The sequence below is a fragment of the Bison bison genome, unplaced genomic scaffold (genome assembly GCF_000754665.1).
Source record: "Bison bison bison isolate TAMUID 2011002044 unplaced genomic scaffold, Bison_UMD1.0 scf7180017864145, whole genome shotgun sequence".
Lineage (NCBI taxonomy): Eukaryota > Metazoa > Chordata > Mammalia > Artiodactyla > Bovidae > Bison > Bison bison.
This window is the reverse complement of record NW_011494717.1, coordinates 8,527,922-8,553,344: the sequence shown is the minus strand read 5'-3', so window position 1 is coordinate 8,553,344 and position 25,423 is coordinate 8,527,922. Positions and strand designations below refer to the sequence as shown.

The 25,423-nt window shown below is 49.6% G+C and overlaps 1 protein-coding gene across 1 annotated transcript in view; it reads left to right on the top strand.

The window, feature by feature from the left end:
• CIB4 (calcium and integrin binding family member 4) overlaps positions 1–25,423 on the top strand; it is a 51,582-nt gene that overhangs the window by 4,013 nt on the left and 22,146 nt on the right. Inside the window, exon 3 of the mRNA XM_010840597.1 lies at positions 5,950–6,046. Coding sequence (XP_010838899.1) covers positions 5,950–6,046 — 97 coding nt within the window. The remainder of the gene's footprint in view (positions 1–5,949; positions 6,047–25,423) is intronic.

Sequence of the window (25,423 nt, the reverse complement as noted above, 5' to 3'; positions counted from 1 at the left end):
CATGTGGAGAGAGCTAGCCATGCAGGCTTCTGACTCAGGACCACCAGGAACAGAGATGAGCACGGATGAGCTGCCAGTCAGCTCGTTACAGACTTGGCAATTGCACATGAATTGAAAGCTGAGAGACACTACGTATTTGAAGGAAAAAAAAATTTTTAAGCCTACATTAATTTATTTCAGGACACCAGAGGTATTGAGAAGATCTTAAGAATGTTCACAGAGGAAGAAAACAGAATACATACAGAGGATCGGGAAGTAGAATTTTAGACTTGTGCTGGAAGATGGTGGCTGAACAGCTTCAAAATCCAAAGGAAAAAATTCCAATGTAGGATTAAGTCATAGCTAAACTATTAATCAAGAGTGAAGGTGAAACAATACTTTTTGACATGTGACTTCTAAAAACAATTACCTCATGCAGGCAGCTTCTGCAGTGTCTATTAAAATTATCAAGTAAGCTAAGTTCTTCATTAACATTAGTGAGTAAACTAAGAAAAAGAATTCCCTGGTAGCTCAGCTGGTAAACAATCTGCCTGCAACGCAGGAGACCCTGGTTTGATTCCTGGGTAGGGAAAATCCTCTGGAGAAGGGATAGGCTACCTATTCCAGTATTCTTGGTCTTCCCTGGTGGTTCAGATGGTAAAGAATCTGCCTGCAGTGCTGGATACCTGCATTCAATCCTTGGGTTGGGAAGATCCCCTGGAGAAGGGAACGGCTACCCACTGCAGTATTCTGGCCTGGAGAATTCCATGGACTGTGTAGTCCATGGCATCATAGTCCATGGCATAGCAAAGAGTTGGACACAACTGAGCAACTTTTACTTTCAAACTAAGGAAAAAAGAAGACGTAAGAACCAGAAAACAGAGGGCCGCAACACATGGAATTTCAAAAATGAAAGTGAAGAGAAACCCGAGGATGACAATGCAGCAGGCATGAAAAGCAATGCATCCAGATTAGAATTAAGGAGTCAGGAATTCCAGGAGTGATACCTCCAAGAAAACAAAATGAACCTATGGATGATATAAGGTATACAAACATATGAAGAGGAACTTCACAGTTCTGCAGAAAGTTTGGGAAAGAAATAATAACAGAAACACTGAAACCTAAGCAAAAGAAAAACAAAGAGTCTTGCAAGAAAGAAAATGTAATCACGTTGTACTAGGGAACTCAGCTGTGAGCAATGTTTGAATCATACATATATAATATGTAATAATACATACATATAACAATAATATAAATACTGAATTTTGATTCAGGAAAATCATTTTATTTTGGGATGTTAGGGGAAGAACTAGTATATATGTGCTGTGCTGAGTCTCTCAGTCGTGTCTGATTCTTTGCAACTCTGTGGACTGTAGCCTACCAGGTTCCTCTGTCCATGAGGATTCTCCAGGCAAGAATACTAGAGTGGGTTGCTACGCCCTCCTCAAGGGGATCTTCTCAACCCAGGGATTGAACCAAGGTCTCCCAATTTGCAGGCAGATTCTTTACCACCTGAGCCACCAAGGAAGCCTAAAGTAGGTTATGCTGCTGCTGCTGCTAAGTCACTTCAGTCGTGTCCGACTCTGTGTGACCCATAGACAGCAGCCCACCAGGCTCACCCGTCCCTGGGATTCTCCAGGCAAGAACACTGGAGTGGGTTGCCATTTCCTTCTCCAATGCGTGAAAGTGAAAAGTGAAAGTGAAGTCGCTTAGTCGTGTCCGACTCTTAGCAACCCCATGGACTGCAGCCCACCAGGCTCCTCCGTCCATGGGATTTTCCAGGCAAGAGTACTGGTGTGGGTTGCCAGTGCCTTCTCTGTAAGTAGGTTATAGATAGAGATAAATTCTCTCTTTTTTAGCAGTAAGAGGTCACAAAATAAAGTCTGCAATGAAAAAATACCAAGTGGCAGTATCAGCACCATCTCTAGAAACACTATGCAAATATTAAGTAAAAACCAAGAGAAATAGAAAAACATTTTAAAAAAATTCAGCCTCTAGAGAGCAGGGGTAAAGAAGTGGTATAGAATACTGTGTATTAATAATATTAATTATAGTGCTGTTGGCTTTTAAAAACCTATTTCACTCTTACTTTGGTAAACTAGTCTGGTACATATAGGGTGCTACTTTTAGTAAAATAAAAGGCTGTACGTGCGTGCATATGTACACACACAGAGAATATCTTAGGAAGGATACACACACACATATAAGCTGATCCTAGGTTAACTCCTTGGAGGGACAGGATCATGGATTACATTAGGGTTAGTGTCCATGCCTTGTCTGTAAAGGGAAGGGGCAGCTTGGATATGGGTTCCAAGCAACACCGGCCGTGGCTCAGGAGGCAGATGGCAGTGATGCTCAGGGGAGACAGCAGACACCCTGGGCTGCCAGGGCTAAATCGGGCCAGACTAAGCCCTGATCACTTCTGAACAAGTTTCCAACATCACCTTTGACACTGTGTTGTGATTTTCCTATGAACGTGACAAAGAAATGCGGCTTTGGTGACAGTACATCTGGGTAGATTTAGCCAGTTGAAAAAAAAGTATCCAAGAGACTGATAAGCAGGGGAGCAGGGTGGCTCTGCCCTTGTCTAACGCTTTCCCACCTCCTTATCTGTGACTTGCATGAGACAGAAAGGCCTGGTCACTGGATCCGCAGATGACACCTAATGAGAGGGGCAGACCACATGTGACAGCTTCTTCCCCATCCAGGGCTGCCCTGATTCAGCTCTCTAAGAAGGGGTCTGTCCACCCTAAATGTCTAATCTGTGGGAGTCTTCTTGCACATCCCGTTGGTCTCTGAAAGAGCAGGGTCCCCTTTGTCCTCAGCTTCCAGGTTAGCCCTCTCCGACTTTGGTTAAATTGCTGTTACATTGCCCCCACCTTCCAGATGTCTCTATGGAATCAGTGCACAGGCCCTCTGGGGCCCTTATCTTCACTTGAGGCTCTGGACCCTGAGTCTGGGACTTGACTCAGGAAGGGCACATGTGGCTTCCTTTAGATCTCCATGTCTGAGGCTGGGTCAGCCTGACTCAGTTCGAGCTATTTCAGGGTACATTACATTGCTCAGGGATGGCTCCTGACATGATCTTGGGCTGGATTTAGGTCTGGTAAATGGGATCCTGAAGCTTTGCCCCAGTTCCTGCTCAGGCTAACCTGACCATGAGGCCCCTGGATCCTCTGAGCACTCTTGAGGTCCCCAAACCTGCCAGTCTCCATGCCCTGTCCTGGCTGTTAGCTCCTGGTCCACCTGGAGCGCCAGAAGGTCAGCAGACAGAGGCTTGCTTCCTAGGAGTCAAAGGCCAGAGTCTGAGGCTCAACTTTTTCACTTACTTGCTGTGTGACCTTGAGTGAGTTTCTTACTCTCGCTGAGCCCCAGTTTTCACACATACAAAAAGTATGTATTCAACCTAATTGTTATTAGGTCAGTTAGATGATCAGATCTGCACAGGAATTAAAGCAGTGCCTGGCACAGAGGTCGGTGCTGAGACCGGTGTAGCTGTCATTTTCATGGTATTTTCATCTCCTTTTTGTGAATGAGGAAACCAGCTCAAAGAAATGAAGCTATTTGCCCAAAGTCACATAGCTTGGAACCAGTAGATCATAGAACCAAAAGTTACCTTTCCAGGCTAGAGATGAGGCCATTCATAAAATACCTGTAGGCCACTCCATGGTGAAAGGGACAATTGACTCCATGGGATGGGGGTGAAGCCCAGGTCAGGGAGCCCAGACTGGGATGGAAGGGGTGTAACTGGAGACTTTCACTGGAGCTGTGTTCTCAGTCCTACCTGTACAATTCAAACACAGAAGCATGTAGAACCTATAGGTGCCTGGGCTGACACTAGCCTTGAATGAGAATCTCTAGAGTTGATCCTTTCACAAGCTCCCTGTGTGCTTCTGATGTGGGACCCATCCAGTCAAAAAAGGCTAAACTGGAGTGTCTCAGAGGCAAGGGATGGACCGGATGCCAGAGAAGGGTACAGAATTCCTGAACTGGAGGATGAAGGGAGCTAGCTGAGATTCACTGCACAGAGGGGACCCGGCAGACCCAAGGTCCTGCAGAGTCAGAGCAGTGGAGCTGGTCTCCCCCACTGTCTCAGCCTCCCCGCCCACAGACAGCCTCTCCCCTCGTCTGGCTAGGTGTGGAAGGGAGACGCAGCTTGGGCTGCTTGCTTTCTGGCATGCGAGATGTGTGAGCTTTTTAAATGGCTTTGACTTTTGAGTCCATTAGTGATTAATTCCGAGTTCCACTTAGAGCCAGCTGATCCATATTTGGAGGAGAACATTTTGTGGCAAGCCAAGAAGCAGCCACGATTCATCTGCGGGCAGCCCACCCACTCGGCGACCTGGGAAGACACGAAGTCTGGGCAGGGCCCTCCCCACGGTACCTGCTCCCTGGAAGTCTCTCCAGGGTGGGGAGGAGGTGCTGAGAGTCTTTCACCTGGGACCCCTTAGAGGTGGGCAGCACAGCCTGAGGAGTGTGGCTTAGGGTTCAGACCCCCCTCGACTCCTTCCAAGCTGAATGACCTGGGGCAGACCCCTTCAACTCTTTGAGCCTTGGTCTCCACATCTATAGACATCATCACCCCTATATCTATCCCACAGGGTTGCTGGGAAGATTCATTGAGATAATATGGTTGAATGCACCAGGCACACAGAGCTTAAAAAACAAGAAGCGGGTGACCACGGCAGTGGGGGTTCCCTCTCTTCCCACCCCCCGCCCCCGACCCGCAGCCCTTCTGAGCCCTTCCTCTCTGGGCTCCTGGGGAAAGAACTTTGGCATCTGCAGCTCTGGCTTCACGCCCACCCCTGTGTGACCCTGGGCAAGGTGAGTATTTTACCTCCTTGAGTCTCAATTTCCTTCTCTGTAAGGAAGAGATGATGGTCCCTTCCTTGCAAGATGGTTCTGTAGGTCCCACCAGAAATGTCCACAGGAGTCGGCAATGTGCAGCAGGCACTCCTAGTGAGGGGTCAGAGTGGGGGACACCCTGCGTGTCAACCATACAAGTGCCCAGCCTCAGAGAATTCTTTAAAATTAATAAAACATACTGCAAGTCAGTCTGCTTTCTTATTACCCCACACTAGGAATTCTAACAATGACAGTGATCAAATGCTCCTTGGGGCTAGGGGCAGACCACTGCCAGCGCCCCCTCCCCTGGAGGCCACTGGACACACACCCCCGACCCCCACCCTGGGTACAACGGCTTTCCTCTCTCCTTGCTGTCCTTCAGTGTCCCCACCCAATCTTTTCCTAGAGACTATCTCCCTTCGCCCATTCTACACCCCACTTTTCAGCTCCCTCCCCACTCCCTTACAAGGTTGATATGGTCCATGCTCCAGAGTGTGGGCAGGGAGGGCTCCAGCATGAGGGCCCTGCTCTCCTGGCCTGGGGCAGAGTTCGCTCCTACCCTCTGCCTTGCAGCACCCACACGGCCATTCATTTCCCCCTCTGCCTGCCTGTCCCTCACAAGCTAAATCCCCTGGAGCAGGGAGGAGGCCCGCAGACAGACATTGATTACTGGATCGATGAGGACAGTTGCTCAGTCCCATCGTCTGGATCCAGCTCACTGGCCTCGGATGGCTGTGTGGGTTGCTGGCTGCTTGGCCACACCCATGGAGTGACCTCTTTTTCCTGGGATGAGGGTGGGGCTGGACAGATGGCTTGGGGTGGCATCCTGGCTTCCCCAAGGCCCTGCTGGTTCCTCCATCCGTAAAGGAGGGACTGAAGGAAGGGAGGGCAGAAGTCCTTTCCAGTGCACTTGCAGATTGTGTTCAGGCTACAGAGCATATGGGCTTATCTTTGCATCCCCCACAGCGCATGCGCTGGGCACACTGGAGCCCCAGGCATGTTTCTGGAAGGGCAGGATGATTTATAACTACCAAATGTGTGTCAATCAATCCTCCAAAGGGAGCCTGCAGGAGGCAGGGGGCCTGCTGGTCCCCACCTTCAGCCCACCCCTGCCTCTCTTCTCAGTATCCACGACTCCTTCCTGAAGCTCTGTCCCCCCGGGAAGTACTACAAGGAGGCCACACTCACCGTGGACCAAGTGAGCTCCCTGCCAGCCCTGAGGGTGAGTCCAGGGGGCGGGGTGGAAGGGATGGGGCGGTGTCACTGGGATCTGCTGAGTCTCAGAAAGTGCTGGTCTCAGTGTGCTCACCTGTGAAATGGACGGGGTGGCGGGGTGGCTGGGATCCCATGTGCTTCCTGAGGCCCGTGTACCCACATAGGCTGTGCTTTGCTCCAGCCGTCAGTGCACCCCACTGCCAATCTCCTAGGGACCGTCCTTGAGCACTGGCTTCTGTTATAAAAAGACCCTGCCCTTCCCCCAAGGCGCCTGGAAGAGCCCAGAGGTGCACAATAAAGGGCTCCTGAAATTTTAATTAAACTTTGTGCAAAGAGGCAGCGTCATATGAACAAATCACAGCGCTGTCAGACTTGCTGATTTTTCATTTGGGTCTCGGCAGAATAATGGTTTGAAAGTGTCATTGTACAATGAAAGTCCATCTTCATTTCTGTCTGAAACAAAACTGGCTCTGAGCGCTGTGGGCACCTCTTTAAAGAGGGCCCCGGGAGGTGGGTGCAGGGATGGGAGTGGGGGGTGGAGGGATCCTGAGGAAGAGACCACAGAGGGGTTGGAGGGGAGGGGAAGGGTCAGCCCCTCCCCAGTGACAGACTTGTTCTAGGGTAGAAACAGAAGGAACACAGAGCCTGGGGCTTGCAATAGAGGCTGGAGCCTAGAAGACAAGGAAACCAAAAGTGGAGGAGAGAGGGGGGCAGGGGATTAGGTGAGCTGAGAGCATAATCCTCAACAAGGTGACATCCCTGGAAAATGTCCCGGCTACATAGTGGGGAGCCTGTCCTCTTAGGACCCCTGACTCACACAGACACAGCTCTGCACATCCCCACACCCCCAAACACTCCTACTTGAGGTGGGGAACATCTCTCTAAGACCTAGACTATCCAAACAGGGAGCTGGGGTGAGGGGCACCCAAAGGCCAGGCTGAATGGGGAGCTTCTGCCCTGTCATCCAGGATGGGGGACAGTGTCACGGGTCAGTCCCAGAGTACCCAAATGCTAGGCTTGGGGGAAAAAAAAGATTTGTAAATCGCCAGTCTAATCACTGTCAAATGCTCTCCACTGATTTTATCCTTTGGATAACTGAGTCCCCAACAGGGGAACAACTCACGCAGGGCCACGTGACACCGCAGAACCTGGAAGTTAGACAGGACTTTGACCCCCGGGCCGGGCCTCCATTTCTAATCAGGGCTTGGCTCTGACATGTGCCTAGGACTGCCAGGTGCCCTAGGGAGCAGCTGGCAAAGACCCACCCTGGAGGGCTGGCACAGAGGGTGTTGGTATGACTCGTGGCCTCAGCACTCTGCATGGACCCAGCACACCACAGTCACGCCTAGGGGCTGTGATCAGAGCCCCAGAAGAGCAAGCACTGGACTGGATCAGAGGGCTGGGTCCAGGCCCAGCTCCATCACACTCCGCAGATAACGCATCTCTCCTCTAAGTTTAATCTCCTCTCTGTACAACAATGTGCACACCCTGTGCGTGTAACAGACCTGGCAGGGATGAGCCATGGTCCTCTGCACCCTCCGTTTTGTTCCCCATCCTCTCCTTTCTTCCACCTGGAGGCTGGGCTGGGGCTCCAAGGCTGGAGAAAACGGACGAGGGGCAGATGGCAGGAGCACATTGGCCATGACCCCGGGTGGTCTGGGGTCTACTTGACCTCGGGCTCGTCATCTGGCAGTCAAGGGCTGGGCGCTGATGCAGCAAGAACGTGAGACTGCTGTAAAGTGCTGCAGTGTGTGAGGGTCTGGGGACGGACAACCGCCCAGGGCCCAAGAGCCCCAGGAGCTTGTTCACCGGACAATGGCTGGGAGCTGAGTGGGTGGAGGGGGTGTGTCTTGGGATGTGATTACTTTAATTTGACATTTCTTATTTCATCCTTCTAAATGGTCATTATTTTACCCTATCCTACACATAAAAACCAAATCATTGCAGAAAAATTGGAAAGCACAGAGAGAAAAGCAAAAGTGTGGTAAAAATCATCAGGTAGCCTACCTTAAAGAATGACCATTGTGACCATCTTACCTTGTTTCCTTCCATACTTTCATTTTTAATGTGGATCTATACGTGTTTATTGGGATCACATTGACTTTTTTTGTATATTGGTTCCCCCCTCCCATTTTGGATTCTTTGTTGCCTTTCCAACTGTTTCTGAACAGCCAGTACCATCTCCTGAATTGAGGACACTGAACCTTTGCCACATGGAGAGAGCTAGGGCGCAGGGCACAGGGCCAGGAGCAGAGGAGCTGGCTTTGAACTCGTTTGCCAGGCAAGTGATCCCAAGCAAGTCACTTCACAAGAGGAATGACTGGTGGTGAGGGGGAGCAAATAGAAGTCAAAGAAGACTGGGAGGCAAAGGGTACAGAAGGCAGCTGTTTTCCTGCAGGTGAAAGGGCTGCTTCTAGGGGCTCCCAAGTGTAGGCCTGGGTCCAAGGACAAAGGTTTCTCCACAATACAAAGTAAGCACTTTGTAATCATCAGAGCTGTACATAGAGGAAGTGAGCTCCCTGTCACAGAAGGGCACCAAGTGGGAGCGGGCCAAGCCTTAGCTGGTGGCATTTCGGCACATGCTTAGGTGTCAGTGGCCACTGGACTGCATGCATTGGTGCCCTTCTCACCCTCTGCGGTTCTGTTTCTGACCCGGAGCTTAGTCTTACTCTTCTTTGAGTCATCTATTACAATATGTCCCAAACTCTGGATGTTCATAGTCCAGTGAAATCTGCTCCCCCTCCCAAAGTTATTATTTTGTGGAAGGACTAGCTAGTGATGCTAACTTTCCAATTTTGTCAAGTAAGGACTTAAGAAAACATGTCATCCACAATCATCATTTCACTTTGTAAAGATATTAATTTTAGAACAAAAGTGTAAGAAGGATCCCAGAAGCAACAACTGTTGTTTCCATACACATCCCTTTTTCATTTTATTTCTCTCCCTCCGTTCTTGGTTGTCAAGAACATTGTTGCTGATCATTCCTGGTCCTCAGACTAGCTTTGGGGGATTAAGATCCAGGACTCAAGTTTCTCTCTGCGCCTTTCTGATCTTGATTGAGGCAGAAAACTGAGTTTCCCAAAAGAAGCAAGGAGAGGTTTGATGGGAGGTAGGGACCTAAGTACCCCCGTGTCCTCTGTGGTCTGAAGGATGGGAGCTGGGTGACTCAGCCTGTGCAGAACACTTCTCTGGAAAAGCTTGGAGAACAGGGCCCAAGGGAGCTCTGGATACCGGTATTACTTGGCTCAGGGTCTTGAGTGATCTGGGAAGAAAGTTCTGTTTTCCTAACTTGGATACACTCGTGGAAAAAGGAGGTTGGCTAACATTGGGAAGGGTCTGCCCATCGTGGAGGGCAGGGCAGGAGCAGCCTGAGCAACAGAGTCCAGCAGGGACACAGGAAGGCCCTGTTAAGCCGGGGCTCACTGCCCCCTTTTATCCAGAAGTTTCTGGTTTTTTTTTTTTGTCTGCCGCTGTGTTTGGTATATTTAAACATGAATTAGCTCAATGTTTCTGTTCTTGTAAATAATGATCTTCCTTTCTATAAACACTGATGAGTACTGGCATGGTGTGACCCACGTGGGTTTCTAGTTTCCGGGACTCGGACAGCCAGCAGCAGGACCTGGGGGAACATCTTGGGTTCTGGTAGAAGTACCAAGAGTCTGGTAGAAGCTCCCCTAATGAACAGGGCTACCACATACCTCCGGCCTCTTTCCATCTCCCTTTCTGGGGTTCCTACAGGCAGGTGGTCTGGGCACAGCCTGATCCCTACTACATTTTATTGCAGCATCAAATCTGAAAAAGCACCTTGAGGTTTGGGAACACGCCTGAGGTGTCAGGAGTTGCTCCAGGTGTGGCTTCTGAGGTTTCAGCCCCAGTGTTTCTGAGACTTTCAGAGGCCTGCTATAGGCTGAGCCCATTTGCTTGAAATATGTGTGTGTGTTAGTCTCTCAGTTGTGTCTGACTTTTTGTGACCCAATGGGAACCCACTCCAGTACTCTTGCGTGGAAAATCCCATGGACGGAGGAGCCTGGTGGGCTGCAGTCCATGGGGTCGCTAAGAGTCAGACACGACTGAGCGACTTCACTTTCACTTTTCACTTTTGTGCATTGGAGAAGGAAATGGCAACCCACTCCAGTGTTCTTGCCTGGAGAATCCCAGGGACGGGGAAGCCTGGTGGGCTGCCATCTATGGGGTCGCACAGAGTCAGACACGACTGAAGCAACTTAGCAGCAGCAGCAGCAGCAGCAGCAGGACTGCCACCAGGCTCCTCTGTTCATGGGATTTCCCAGGCAAGAGTACCGAAGCGTGTTGCCATTCCCTTCTCCAGGGGATCCTCCCCACACAGGGATTGAACCCAGGTCTCCTGCATTGCAGGCAGATTCTTTACCGTCTGAGCCACCAGGGAAGCTTAGAATAGCTTGGAATGAACTCACTCCCAAGGCTATGGACAATGAAAAGCCCTCATGGTTATTCAGCCTCTCCAGAAACCACCAGAGTGGGAGGGGCAAGGATGGGATTGTGTTTTTTAATTAAAAATTATATATATACATACACACACACATATATTGAAGAAGGAAATGGCAACCATGCCAGTGTTCTTGCCTGGAGAATCCCATGGACAGAGGAGCCTGGCAGGCTATAGTCCATGGGGCTGCAAGAGTCGGACACAACTTAGCAACTAAACCATCACTATATAGTATTTAAATAAATTTTTATGCAGGCTGAGAATCAAGTTGCCCTATGGGGACTGCCCTCCCCCGTTTCCCTTCTCTGGAGGCAACCATTTTCAGCCCCTTCTTGATAACTCAGCCTTTGATTTCTACCCCCGCACCCCCACCCCCAAGAGAAGAGGCTCTTTGTCACTCTCACACCCACCCTGCCTGTATGTAACTCCCCGTTCCTCTGCCCCTCTAGTACACTTACCTAATGATTTCAGTTCAGTCACTATACAGTGTTTCCATTATCATGGCTGAATGTGCTACTCAGAGCTGAATCATGAGATAGACTATGGTTAGTTTTCCCTTTTTGCACATTTTTTGTTGTCTTTCCTAGATTTAATCACTGCTTTTGCTTAGTTTTCTATGTATTTATTAGTAAATATGACACCAACCCCCTGCCAATCATCTCAATCTCCTCTAAAGGCATTCAGAAGGGAGATCTTTTCTGAACATTCCCTTTTCTTGGCAAAATTTCTCTTGGAGTCCTACAATCCACTCTAATAAGGGCTGGCCAGCCCTCTGGAGCCTGGTACTTGTTGTCGGTCTGGAATCTCCTTCCACAGTCGTCCGGCTTCTTTCACCTCGCGCTTGAATCTTCCATTTCCTATCTTTGCCTCTTTCTCTCTCTACTCCCTTGTTTTGGTGGAGCACATACTCTGGTAGCTTCCTTATGAAGGGTGCATGGGGGTAAGTGTTTTGACACCTTACATATCTGAAAATGTCTTTATTCTCTCTTTACACTTGATTGGGAGTTCAGATGGAGAATTATAGGTTCGATATCAACTTTGCTTCAGAGTTTAGAAAACATCAGTCTATTACATTTTCACTTTCACTGTTGTTACTGAGAAGTCCAAAACCCTCTGTTTTCTAATCTCTTTTTTGTGATCTGTTTTTTTTTTTTTTTTTTTTTTTTCTGAAAACTTGGAGGCTTCTCTTTGACACCAGTATTCTGAAATTTCCAGCAATGGGAGTTAGTGTGGGTCCTTTTCTCCCAGTACTGGGCATGCAGAGGACCCATTCAGTACGGAAACTGTTCTTCCATTCAGGGACACGTCCATGAATTATTTCTTTGGTAATTTCTCCCTTCTGTCTTGTTTTCTCTGCAACATTCTTATGCTGTATATCCTGGGTTGGTCCTTTATGTTTCATCTCTTCTCTCAAATGTTTCATCTTCATCCCTTTGCTTTTTCTCTGGGGAACTTTACTCAACTGTATCTTCACCTCCAGTTTAGTTGTTCACTTCTGCCATCATGCTTTTCATTCCCAAGAGCTCATTTTTATTCTCTGTTTATTTCTTTAAAAAAAAGTATCCTCATTTTTCCTGAATGTAATGTCTTCTCCAACCTGTAATCCAAGGTGCTGTTTCCCATTAGCTTTGGGTCACCTCTTTCACATCAGGGGCCTTCCTTGAATGCTTAGTAACTGTTTTCTCATAATTAAGAGTTGGGAGGGTTGCTGCTAAAAATGTGTTTCAGAGCTTGAGTCCCTGAGTGTGGTTTATTAACTCGGAGCTTCCCTGAAGGGACCTTTTTTTTTTTTTGAATGTTCACAACCACTCTAATTGTAAGAACCAAAAACTAGAAACAACCCAAAGGGCCATTAGCTGGGTGGCTAAACTGTGTACCAGGCAACAGTAGTCAGTAACATGTGATGAACTGCCGAAACGAGGGTCATGGCTGAATCTGACACGTGATGCAAAGTGGAAGGAGCCAACACAAAACACTAATCCCATTTAATTTCGGGTACGTGGCCTTCTGGGAAAAAGAAAACTCTAGGGCTGAAAAAAAGATCAGTGGCAACCAGGAGTTAGGGTTATGAGAACATTTACTGCAAAGGGAACTTCTGGTGGTAGCAGCAGTGTTCTCTATCTTGGTTGGAATGGTTGTCTCCAATGTCTAAACTCAGCAAACTGTAGTCTTTTTTTTCTTTTTTTTTTTTTTAAAATTTCAGCTATGCGGTCTCAGTAGTTGTGGCACTCAGGCTTAGCTGTAGCCTATAGGACCTTAGTTCCCCATAGGGATCAAACCCAGGCCCCCTGGCTTTGCGAGCCTGGAATCTCATCCACTAAACCACCAGAGAAGTCTCCAAACTGTACTCTTAAAAAAAAAAATGGTGAGTTTTACTTTATGTAAATTCCCTTAATAGGGGAGTTTCCCTGGCAATCCAGTGGCTGAGACTCTGCATTCCATTGCAGGGGGGCATGGGTTCAATCCCTGGTCAGGGAACAAAGATCCCACAGGCCACACCATGCATAAAGGGGCCATTTCTTGAGGACACGCCGGAGAACAGAAGTAAATTCTGGCTGCCAGGATTCTGGTGCTCAGTCAGGGAAGAGAACTGGTGGAGGTTCAGACTCCAGCACATGTATATTGATTTAATTTCCAGTTCTCAGCCGTGGCTGACGTCCCCAGAGCAGAGAGCCTCTGTTACACTCTCCTGGGAGAACAACCCTCTGTGGGGGGCTGGGGAGGAACAATCACCCCCCAGCATCAAAAGCAAGGGAGGTCTAGAACTCCAACTGCTTCACAACACTGTCATCAGTCTCTTTTTAGCTAACATCTATTTCCAGAGCAACCTGACATTTCGAGGTCCAGAGCCTCTAGAAACTTCTGGGATGTAGAACTGGTTGGTAATGAGTTCCCTGCTGCAGGCTCAGGGTCCTGCCCTCTGGCATCTGCTGGGTCAGTTACCTCTCGTCCACCTGCCTCCTGAGTGTGTCACTGAGGAATTGCTGCTGTTTCCTTGTGTTCTCTCTGGTTTTGTGGGTCATGCCTCTAAAGACTCGTTTACTGTAATTGTAGTGGGTGTCAGAAGGGAATGAAAATAGATGCGAGTGTTCAACCTGTCATCTTTATAAAGGATTGACACCTGCATTCCTGATATTCAGTAACACGTTTTGAAAACGTTTCAAAAATACCCTCTCCTCATTGATGCTGCCTCGGAATCTTCACACAGACAGCAGCTGTCCCCACACTTTTTCTCCTGCACTCTCCACAGCCAGCCTCCCAAATGCTCCGCTTGGCTGGTATCCTCTGAGCCTTACTCTCATGCTGTTCCCTCACCCTTCCCACCCCTATACCACCCTCCATCCCAGGCAGGCTGCTCTGGGAGCCCCTTCCCTTTCCACAGACCCCTGGGAAATGTCACTCCTTGTCCTATCAATTACCGGAGAACAATTCCCATGGGAGTCCGATGAATAAGGGTTCTCACTCCTGGTCCTCAGTGATGCACCCTAGAAGTGCTTATGCATTTATCATATGTTGTACACTAAATGAGGTGTTGGGGGCTTAGAAGATCTTTTCTCAGCACATTCAAGGTTAAGAACAAACAGGAGAATAGCAAACCTTGGGGGGCTTTGCAGAGCTCTGATTCTCAACCCCAGTGCTAAATACTGGGACCAGGTGGTCCCAGCCTACCCAGTGGGCACAGTCCCTCTCAGAGACCCAGCTCCAGACCTCTTGGTCACGCTGTTGGCATCCACTCCTAAATTCTGAGGATGCCAAGTGGCTTCTGGGGCAGCCAGGCAAGTCCGGGTGCAGCACCCCTCCCAAGGGTATGGGTGGGACCTCTCTAGTACCGTCCTGTGACTGGGCCAGGGTTAGTGCTCAGCCCTCAGGCACCTGCACTCAACTCTCCCGACAGCCTTCGGCTGGCTGAGTTATTATCTGCATTGACAGCTGGGGAAGCAGAGGGTCAAAGGGGGTAAGCAAGTCTTCCAGTGAAAACTCTATTATTATAAATGACCATCCTGCTTTGTCTGGCGGAGTCCCCAGCTGGAAGGGGTCCCAAAGGCCCTTAGGTTCTCTTTTTCCATGGGTGATGGCACATGGGGAGAATTTGAATCCACCTGTCCATCTGAGAAGAGATCAGGGTGCGAAGGACAGCAGTGACTAAGGCGTCTGGGAATTTTCCTAGTGTACTTTTGGATCAACTTTGTCAAAGCCTTCTCATGGCCACCACCTCCCTGCACCTCCCAAGGGTAGAGAGGCCTTGACAGATGAAAAAACTAAGGCCCACAGATGGGACATGACTGTCCAAGGTCAAGGGCCCATCGAAGCCCGAGCCAAGGTTGGAACGCTCACCTCTGGCTCCACCAAAGCTTTCTCCACACTCCATGTTCTGAATTCCCACCATGTCCTCTGATGGGCTCTGTCTGAGGTTTGTTCCTTGATGAGGAACTAGTCTGCCTGCCCCTAACAGTCACCACCTCTCGGCTCCCGTGAGCTTGGGGCTGTCCTCTGAGAGCACCAAATTCAGCCAGGGGACAGAGAAGTGGGCATGGAGGGAAGGTGGCAGGCTAGCGGTGGGTGGGGGTGTCTTGATCACCCCTGGCCCAGGCCAGGACAGCAGCGCTCAGTGGTAATCTTCATGCCGTATTTAGGCCACTGCCCTGAACCCCTCCCTCACTCTCAAATAGTCTCCCTGGCTTGTTAAAAATAGCAGCAGATTGGATAGTTACAGCAATCCTACTTTCCAGCCCCAAATGTCCACTACCATTAGTCATGAGCCTCACGGTTACAAGTCCTATTCACGCTCAGCCTCATTGGCTCCTCACCAGGTCTGTGAAGCACAGACCTGCTCTGCAGGTGAGGAAGAGGCATCTAGATTAAAAGCTCTACCCACAGTCCCACAGTTGCAAAGATGCATTTGCACCCAAGACCTGTTTGTTTTTCATACTTCTCCATCTATTGGGGAGGACGAATTCAAGGCCTCCAAGCAGGCAACACATGTGGGTGTGTGTATGTATGTCTACCTGTGTGCACATGTGTGTAATAGGAGGAGAAAGGAGGATGGGAAGAAGCTGGTGGTCTGGACAGTCAGTGATTGAAGGGAGAATGGCTTTCCCGTCTCTGGCTGGGATGCTCCCAGAACCTGCCCTTAGGTGGCAGGTCACACACGTGGGTCTCATGTGCGGGGAAGGCCTGCCCTTCACTCCAACTCATTTCAGGAGGGCCCTTCCCAGAGTCCAGTCTCTCAGGCTCCAGTGGCAGGCCTGGGAATTGTCAGATTCCCTGGTCCCCAAGCCAGGCCCCACCCCTAGTGCCCAGGGTTCCCGCGTGAACAAATGTTCCACTGAGAAAGGAGAGAGAACAAAGGGACGGGACTGGCCTGCCAAGCGCCCCAGCCCAGCCTCCCAGGCTCCCACCCAAGGGCTCCATCTCACAGGGCCTAAGGTCACTCTGAGCCTTTCATCTGTCCCTCCCAAGATAAATACTGGGGGTGACTCAGGGCCTCCCCAAACGGAGCTGGCAGCTTCAGCTCTCTCTCGCCCAGGGCTGCAGTCAGGGCCATCCCTGTCTGTTCAGCAGAGTTCAGATCACTGGCCACTCTGCCCCACCCCCCACCATCCCAGCCAGCCCTGAAATCTGTGCCCAACTGGGCTCTGTGCTGGGGCATTGCACACATAGCATCTCATTTAATCCTCAGAGTTATCCGCATTTACAGCTGGTGAGCAGAGGATCAAAAAGGGTCACACAGTTGATGAAAGGCAGCAGAGTCTCAGCCTCCAGGGCTCACACCCCCTCCACCAGTGGGAGGGTCCTGACTCCCTGATGTGGAGGCAGGGCTGGGAAGGCAATCTGGCAGCTGGCTCACTCCCCGCGTTTTCAAGCATCATTAGATCTTTTTCTGACAGCTTCATCAGTTAGCAGGGCTCAGAATTGGCAAAAATCCTTATTTAGACATTCAGCCAAAGAATTAAGAAGTGGTTCATTTCAGAAAAAAGCTCAGTGATGTAGGACGCAGTCTCTGCTCTGGCCCAGCAGGAGAGAGAAAGGATCTGGCCTCCAGCCTTGGCCACAGCGCAGACACGGCAGCCCCGGGCATGCCACAGCTCTTCCCGAGGCCTCAGTTTCCTTGTCTTCCCGGTGGATGTATAATGCCTCCCACATAGGTAGTTAGGAGAGCCTGGACAGTGGGGAGAACTCTGGGTTCTGGTTCCAGCTTTTCCCTCCTCTGGTTGCCTGGCCTTGGGCCAGTTCCTTCCTTCTTGGTCTCAACTTTCTATGTAGACTCCAGGGCAAGGCACAAGACCTGTGGCTTTTAACTTGGGGCAGTGGGGCTGGAGGGAGCCTGTAGGATGGCCAAGGGCAGCCCGTCCCCTAGTGCATGCCAGTGGACTATGCTATACCTGTAGCAGCCTCTGCTTGGTGCCCCTCAGTTCAGTTCAGTCACTCAGTCATGTCCGACTCTTTGCGACCCCATGGACTGCGGCATGCCAGGCTTCCCTGTCCATCACCAACTCCCAGAGCTTGCTCCATCTCATGTCCATCAAGTCGGTGATGCCATCCAACCACCTCATCCTCTGTTGTCCCCTTCTCTTCCTGCCTTCAATCTTTCCCAGGATCAGGGTCTTTTCCAATGAGTCAGTTCTGTGGTGCCCCTAGTAGGGGAAATGTGGAGCCCTTCCATTGCTTCCCTGCGTGCAATCTGCTTAACCCATATTTCACATGGTAACGAGGGCGAGGTGTCGGGAACAGGACTGGAGAGACATTTGGCTTTCATTTGCATAGAGCTTGACCATTTCCCCACCATCTCACATGTCACATCTTACTGGACCCAGCCAGTAAGTGGGAAGTGGCTGTGGTGGCTGTCTGCAGTTCAAAGCAAAATCAGAAACCGGGACCATGGACTGCAAGTCTTGCTCACCTTGCTCCTTCTTCCATCGCTTACTTCTGAGAGGCATTTCTCATCCAGCCACACCCACTCAGTCCTGTAATCACTTCTGTCAGTGACTTGTGTTTCTCTCAAATCTCCCGAGAGCACTTGTCAGGCAGTTGCCCCACTGCCAGAGGCAAAGCAGACTTGGGAACCAGGTGGGCCTGAGTCTGAATGCTTCAGGGCGAGTCACTCAACTCCGCGGAGCCTTGGCTTCCTACGCTTTGAGATGGGAAAGACAAGTCAGTCCACTTTTCAGAGCATTGGGATCCAGTGAGACGCGAGTCCAGCCCTCCCCAGGGGCACACACTGTCTCATTGCTTCTCCTCAAGAGGGTTACCTGGGAATCAAGGTGAGAATGACCAGCCCATTGCTAGATGAGGAAGTGGAGGCTCTGGCAGGTGGAGGGCCTGTCCAGTGTGGAGCCAGGGATGGCCAGGCAGGGAGCAGGTGCCCTGCAGCACCAGCTCCCCTGGGCTCTGTCCACTGGGAAAGACATTCACGTGGCAGAGGTGGGAAGTGAACCCGGGCTTCCTTCCAGAGGTGGTGCCTCTTCCCTCCCTGCTGCAGATGACACTGATGGGACCGTTTAGAGTAGAGCTCACACCCGAATTCCCCGGGGGCCCAGAGGGAACAGGCTGCAGAGGGCTTTGGGACATCCTTGTCCAGCACCCTGGTCCCAGTCCTGTGCTCTCAGAGCACAAGATAAACAAACCCCATCTCAGCTTTTCAAGAGTCCTGGTCCCCAGGGCCCTTCTCAGCTTTGCTGGCTTGGGGGTTTATTCTACTCATGTCTTTTCTGATAACTTCATTTGTGCCCCCAGAGACCTCAGGCTTGTTTAAAAATAGAATAAATAATGTTGTTCCTAAAGTGCCCCCTCCCCGCTTTGGGCCTCCTAATGAGGTGCTGGCTGGGCTGACTGGGGCTCTGTTCCCAGGATTTTCAACTCTCTGCAGGCCTCGGGCCCCTACTGCCTCTTCTTCCCAGCCGCGTGGGTGTGGGGGAGGCCTTGTGCTGCTCGCCTGGAGCTCCAGGCCAGCACAGCTCTGCAGAGCTGGGGTGTGGGGACCCATTCACCCAGGTGGAAGGCCAGGCCAGGCCCGGGGCAGGCTCGACCACAGAAGACCCCGCGAGGGAACTTCCACTTTTCTCAGCTCTGGCCTCAGTCCCTGACATAAAACAGGCCCCTTGTGTGTCTGGGGCTGAATGATGCCTCCAGGTTGCAGCCCCTCAAGTCTCCCAGGTGCATCAGGCTTGTTGTTCCAAGTCCTGGACCAGAGTTTATATTTTGTATGTGGCCTCAGTTTTCCCTGCCTGAGAAATGGACCTACGGATAGCAGCCCCACCTACCACAGAGGGTCTGTGTGTAGCCTGCAGGAGAGGACGGCTATGAAAATGCTAAAATGCTCCAGGCGGCTGGATGTGATTTCAGGCAACATTCAGAGAAGAATAGCACCTGGAGGCAGGGAGTGGTTGTTGCCCTCTGAATGCTGGGACACTTCTGAGTTTGTTTTATTTTTTTAATTTTTATTTTAATTGATGTATAGCTAATTTACAATGTGGTGTTTCTGCTGTACAGCAAAGTAATTCAGTTATGCATATATATATTCTTTTTTATATTCTTTTCCATTATGGTTTATTATAGGCTAGTCAATACAGTTCCCCCTGCTATATAGGAGGATCTTGTTGTTTATGCATTCTATATATAACAGTTTGCATCTGCTAATCCCAAACTCTGACATTCCTCCCCTCCCTGCCTTGGCAACCACGTCTGTTCTCCACGTCTGTGAGTCTGTTTCACAGATATGTTCACTTGTGTTGTGTTTTAGATTCCACATGTAAGTGATATCAACATGGTACTTGTCTTTCTTTTTCTGACTTACCTTCACTTATTAATAGTATGATAATCTCTAGGCCCATCCATGAAATGCTGCAAAAGGCACTATTCCATTCTTATTTTATAGCTGAGAAATAGTTCTCTTGGGGCTTCCCTGGTGGCTCAGCAGTAGAGAATCTGCCTGCAATGCAGGAGACGCAAGTTCAGTCCCTGGGTTGGGAAGATCCCCTGGAGAAGGAAATGGCAACTCATTCAATATTCTTGCTTGGGATATCATATGGGCAGAAAAGCCTGGTGGGCTACAGTCCATGGGGTCACAAGGGAGTTGGACACGACCTAGCAACTAAATAATAACAACAACATTACTCTTAAAGTCTAGTAGAATTATCGGGAAAAATTAAAGTTGTTCACCACTTGTTAGTTACCAACCCACAGCTGCAGGTTCATATTTTGGAATATATCTAGAAAGGTACAGGGAGAGACCATGAAATGACCTGGGGCTTCTTCCGCTGAACCTCCATTCTCATGGAGCGTTTCCTGCCAGACCTTGTAGGAGAAGAGCAGCCCACAGCCTTTGGTCTGAGGGCCAGGGGCCCAGATCTTCCTGGAGTCCAGCCTTGCCCCGCAGGGAGCAAAGCAGGAAAGAGAAGCAAGGTCTTATACCTAATGCCTTTGGAAGAAAAGTTTGTTTGCTTTCAGAGCAAATTTTCCCTGGAACCTTCTTTTTTTGTTCTGATTTTTAAATTTATTGTTAAAACAGTATGTTGGCATTAAAATGCATTTCCTAAAAAGTAATTCCTTAGCACCCAACCATCCTAACAGAAGTTGTCATTTTCTGTTTTCTTTTGCCACCTTTTCCCCCAGGCACACTTCATTTTACATCACTAGATAACCAGATACAATTTTATTTTGTGCTTTTTTCCATTAGGCATAAATGTTTTTTTCATGTTGCTATGTAGTCTGTGTTGGTATCATTTTAATGGCTGCATAATTGCATTGAGTTCTGATTTACTCAACCATCCTCTCATTGCAGGCCATTAACATTGTTTCCAGTTTTGGATATATATATTTTTGCTACTATAAATAATTTCTGAATAAACATCTTCATGTATTGCTTTCCTTGTTTTTAAAAATTATTTTCCTATTTAGATTTCCAGGTTCTCCTTGGAGGCATGAGCTAGGTAGGGCTGTCCACTCTGGAAATTTGAATTATGCAGCCATTAAAATGATAATTATATTGACTATGTAGCAACACAGAAAAACATTTACCTCTTATGGGGGATGCATGCATGCATGCTAAGTCGCTTCAATCATGTCCGACTCTGTGCGACCCCATAGACGGTAGCCCACCAGACTCCTCTGTCCCTGGGATTCTCCAGGCAAGGATACTGGAGTGGGTTGCCATTTCCTTCTCCACTTATGGGAGAATAAAGGCACAAAATAAAAACTGGGCTCTTAAATATCCTTAAACCAAGTCAATGATAAAAGAGAGCCCTGTGACGTCTTTAGAGACCTCTCTCCAAGTTGACACAGATGCACAGAGGTCACTTCCCTGTGGTTTTTCAGCAGGCGCCTGTGCGTGTTGTTGAGTCCAGTCTTCTGTCGTCCGTGAGGGAGTGTGTGAGCGCTTCTCCAGGTGTGCCATGTGGCAGGGGCTGTAGAGCTCCCTGTGGCTCTTGTGACCCAGCATCAGCTCATCTTTTCCTACTCCCTCAAATGCCAGGATTCGCAGGACCCTTTTCAGCCCTCCTCTTGGTCCTTCTTGAGCTGCATCAGCACTGGCCATAAGCATGTTCTTCCCTCTCAGGCTCCACCCACATGCTGACCCAGGAACTTGACATCTCTGTATGCATTTTTCCCCACATTGTGATGTAGCATCTTCCTGGAACACACTCCATGCCAGGAGCTCAGGTCTGAGGATCTTATTTGGTGAAGTTATTTAACCTTCCCACTCCTTGGTTTCCTTCATCTATACAATGAACTTGACAATATCTACTGTTGGGTTGTAATGAGGCAACATGTGTGCATGTGGTTCACATCACATCTGATAATCAGTAAATGTTTAACAAGCACCAGTTTCTCTCTTTCCTGCCTGTCTCCTTGGGCCCAAGGGAAAGTGTGGATAACGTGCGATGCATAGAGATCCAGCCAACAGTAGGTACTACTGGGAACCTAATAACAGTTTATATGGTTTTTCTGTGGAAAAAGTAAACAAAGTTCCAAATAGCCAATGTGAAAACACGCCAAAACACAATCTGTACCTGTACTTTAAAGGCAGTTTACACAAAGCAGGAAACAGTGACGGAGGCAATGAGGTCAGCCAAGGCAGACCAGGCAGCGGACAGTTTAGGGAAGAGCCCAGAACAGAAGCCACTCTGATGCCTAGGTGATGATGGATCATGGCTGGCTGGCTGGGTCCTTCAAAGTCAAGGGCAACCTGCTGGGGGATGGGGCAATATTCCCAGGATACGGGAGGAAGAGAAGAGTAGGACATTGGGGGTTTCAGTAATCCAAAATATCAGGGATTCAAATAACAAAGGACCTTTCAGTTGCTTCAGTTCAGACTAAGAGTCCCTGAGCATCACAGCAGAGAGAGAGTAGCAGCTGTGAGTGACACAGGGACTGTGCTGTGAGCCCATTTCAGTTTCTATCAGTTGTTTCCAAGTGAGGGGTGAAATAGATCAACTGTTGTGGCTTAGAAGTATTAATAAAAGAGAAATTGTCATCCCAACGCAAAGATACACATCTTACAGAGTTCACAGGGGAACATGTTCCCAGGGCACCCAGGGTGAGTGTCCCCAAACAGCTGCAAAGCAGCCCCAACACCATCTGAGAAGCCCTCCTGCTTACAGACAGGAAGGCAGCTTATAAACTATGGGCCAGCACCAGGAGGGTGGGGGACAGGGCAGCCTGCAGCTCCGCTCCCGTGAGAAGCAGAGTGGCTTCTGTTCTGGGCTCTTCCCTAAACTGTCCGCTGCCTGGTCTGCCTTGGCTGACCTCATTGCCTCCGTCACTATTTCCTGCTTTGCGTAAACTGCCTTTAAAGTACAGGTGCAGATTGTGTTTTAGCGTGTTTTTACATTGGCTATTTGGAACTTTGTTTACTTTTTCCACAGAAAAACCATATAAACTGTTAGTAGGTTCCCAGCCTGAGCCACAAGTGGACACTGCTCACGGTACAACAGCGTTGAAATTGAGAACACAATCCCACTGCAATACTCTCTGAGTCCTCATGCATCTGGGGGTCTCCCTGCCCCCTAAAATTGAGTTGAAATAGTTGGGATCTACCCTTCTTCCAAGGAGTCTATGCCCTGTAATAGTACAGAGCTTCCTCCAGTCCTCTGTTCTTTTTCTGGGGGATGGAGCAGAGGGTACAGGGAAGAGGGACTCATGTCTTGCTTATGTCCCTTCTGCCTCCATCTCCTGGTCACCTGCTTCACTTCAAATTTACCCAGACAAAGCCTCCAACCTCTTCACTGGTTTTACAAAACCACTCAGGCCAAGCGCTATACAAATTTCAGTCTCACCACTGAAGGTTGGGGAGGAGAGGTCCTGGGGAGGGTCCCATCTTAGAGCATTTGCACTCCCCACCTCCTCTCTCTCCTCCCATCCGTCCCTTCTCACTCTCTGTCTCCTGAGGATCCCCAGCTCCCCCTACCCCACACCAATCCCTCCTCTATTGGGCAGAAAGCTGCTCTCTCCCTCCAGGCTTCCAGGACCCGGGGCTGGGGGGTGGGGTCTTCCTACCTGCAGGACCCACTTCCCCAGATGCCAGCTGCTCTTGAGTGTCAAGAGCCATTTTTCCCTTGTTGTTCTAGTAATTCCACAAAATAGTAAAGCTGGGGGATTGAACCGGGGAGTCATTTATTCAACAATAGCACTTCACTTGGTGCTCTGGGAGAAGTGGCTTCCATTAGAATGGTAAAGGCAGTAAATGGAAACATTCCCTAAATAAATCTGGCAGAAATTGAAAGAGAGAAGTTAGACGGGAACAGTTAAAGGACATGCTCATAGGAGAGACAGTTTGTCACAGGTGGAATTGCCTGTGAGCGATGAGAGAGCCAGAGAGGCAGCCCCACGTGGGCCCCGGTGATATAACTTGCCAGTCTCAGCGGAGCTGGGCCACAGCCTGTGGAGGGGAGGGTGATGGAGAGAAGTTCTAAGGAGAAGGAAGCTTTGTGAGGTTTCTCTGCAAGACGCATGTTTTGGGGCTGGGTGTTTGCTCTGGGGTGAGACTACAGGTTGTCTGTGCTGTACACCCCACCCCAGTCTTTGCTGATGGGAGGCTGTGTCCCAGAAGGGACAGTCCAGGGCAGGGGAGGGGGGTGGACAGTGCCTGATGTCATGTCTCTGCCATTTCTTAGCACTGTGACTTTGACCAGGTCACTTAGTGTAGCACCTGGGCAGCTTACTAAGTCATAGATTCTTGGGTCCTGCCCCTAGAGGTAACTGACTCAAAGCGGCTGGTGGGTTCAGGCAGGTAAATTTTGATTAAAGCTCCCTGTGGGACTCAGATGCACAGCTGGTGTGTTGCCTTCTCTGGGTTTTGCTATTGTCAACCACAAAATGAGGTTATGCCGAGGTTGGCACTCCACATGTTAGCCCTGTTCTTGCCTTCCTTCTCAGAGATCCTCTCTCCTTTGAGTTCCCTGAAGATTTCACACGGCAGTGATGCCTCTGGCTGCAGTTGACAGGTGTCCCTGCAGACACCCATGGGGGCCCAGACCAACATTTCTGTGCCCATTGGCAGGCAGGGTCAGCTACTGGCAACATGTTGGCCCAAGTAGCAACTTTACTTGGGAGCTTTAAATCGACAGCCCTGCCAGTCCCTGGGGGTATTGGTGATGCACATGGAGGAGTACAATGAAGTTGGGTGGAGAGATTACTAATAGTAGTTAAAGTTTATTGGGGGACCTGCCAGTACTTGGTGTTTTGCAAATATGATCTCATTTGATCTCCATAAAACCCCATAAGCAAAGTTATGATTCTGCCCATTTTACAGATGGGGGAAAGGGATGGGGGGGAGTTTCAACAATCTGCTCAAGTTTACACAGCTTGTCTTGTTATTCTTGTTACCAGGAACTTGAATATTGTTTAATGTGCTGTAAGACACTGCAGAGCTGCTCTCAAGTTATTAAAATGCTAACGTCCAAATGTGCGTAGAACCTTCTCTGTAATATGGGCAAGTCACACTATTGAAAAATTGAGATTGTATAAACCTCAAAAGCTACAAGGAATCTTGTAGATGTCAAATAAAAAGTTGCAACTCTGTAGTCAGTCTGACCCCAGAGCCTTTGCTCCTTCCACTTCCCACCTCAAGACTCATGCAGCACAATGCCAGGCCCCTGGGCCACCTGGGCCTGGGTGTTGACCCAGGCCTGTAGTCCCCTGAGCATCTTGATGTTAGCAGGTGGCACTTCGAGGAGGATTTTCGGGGCAGTGGCAGGTACCCACGGGCCTAGAATCAGGGCAGAGACTGGTGGGGTCTGAGCCAGGTCTGGGCCACGTGGTCACATGGATGTTTAATAATATTTAACATTTTTACTGCCTTTCTCCCTGATTTGTTCCATTAGCGATGTGCCTCCCGCTGCCGGCGGGACGCATCCTCAGCCTGTCGCTGCCAACCCATCTGTCACCAGGAGACAGCTCCCTCACGGGCCTCTCTGTTTTTAAACTTCAGGAAGGCTGAACATCTGAAACACAGAGACCGTGTCCCTTTCTTATAAACAACTCGTGGGAAGGACGCCTCCAGGGCTTGGCCAACAGAGGGGGTGCATTCACCTAAGCGAATTTCTCAGGTCCACACGCCCTGCCCCCCAACTTCCCTGAAATGAAAATGCAAGGCTTCTCGCCACTTGCTGATGTTACGCAGGCCACTCTGGGCCTCGAGGGTTCAGGGTCCAGGTTAAGCCCCACTGTTGCCCTCTCCTCCTCAGGAGAACCTGGAAGGGGAGGAGACAACTGGGGAGCCGGTGGAAAAGGAAAGAGCGGCCCTGTTTCCCCAGCTCACCCCCACCCACACTGTGTGCTCTGGCTCTGTCTCCTGGCTGGTTTCTCCTTCTCAGCCCTTGGTTGGTCTGTCTCCCAGCACTGTTCGCTTGTCCTCTCGCTTGTCCTTTCACTCAGCTTGTACTTGATTCAGATCTTTTATCCTGCCTGAGAAAAACCACT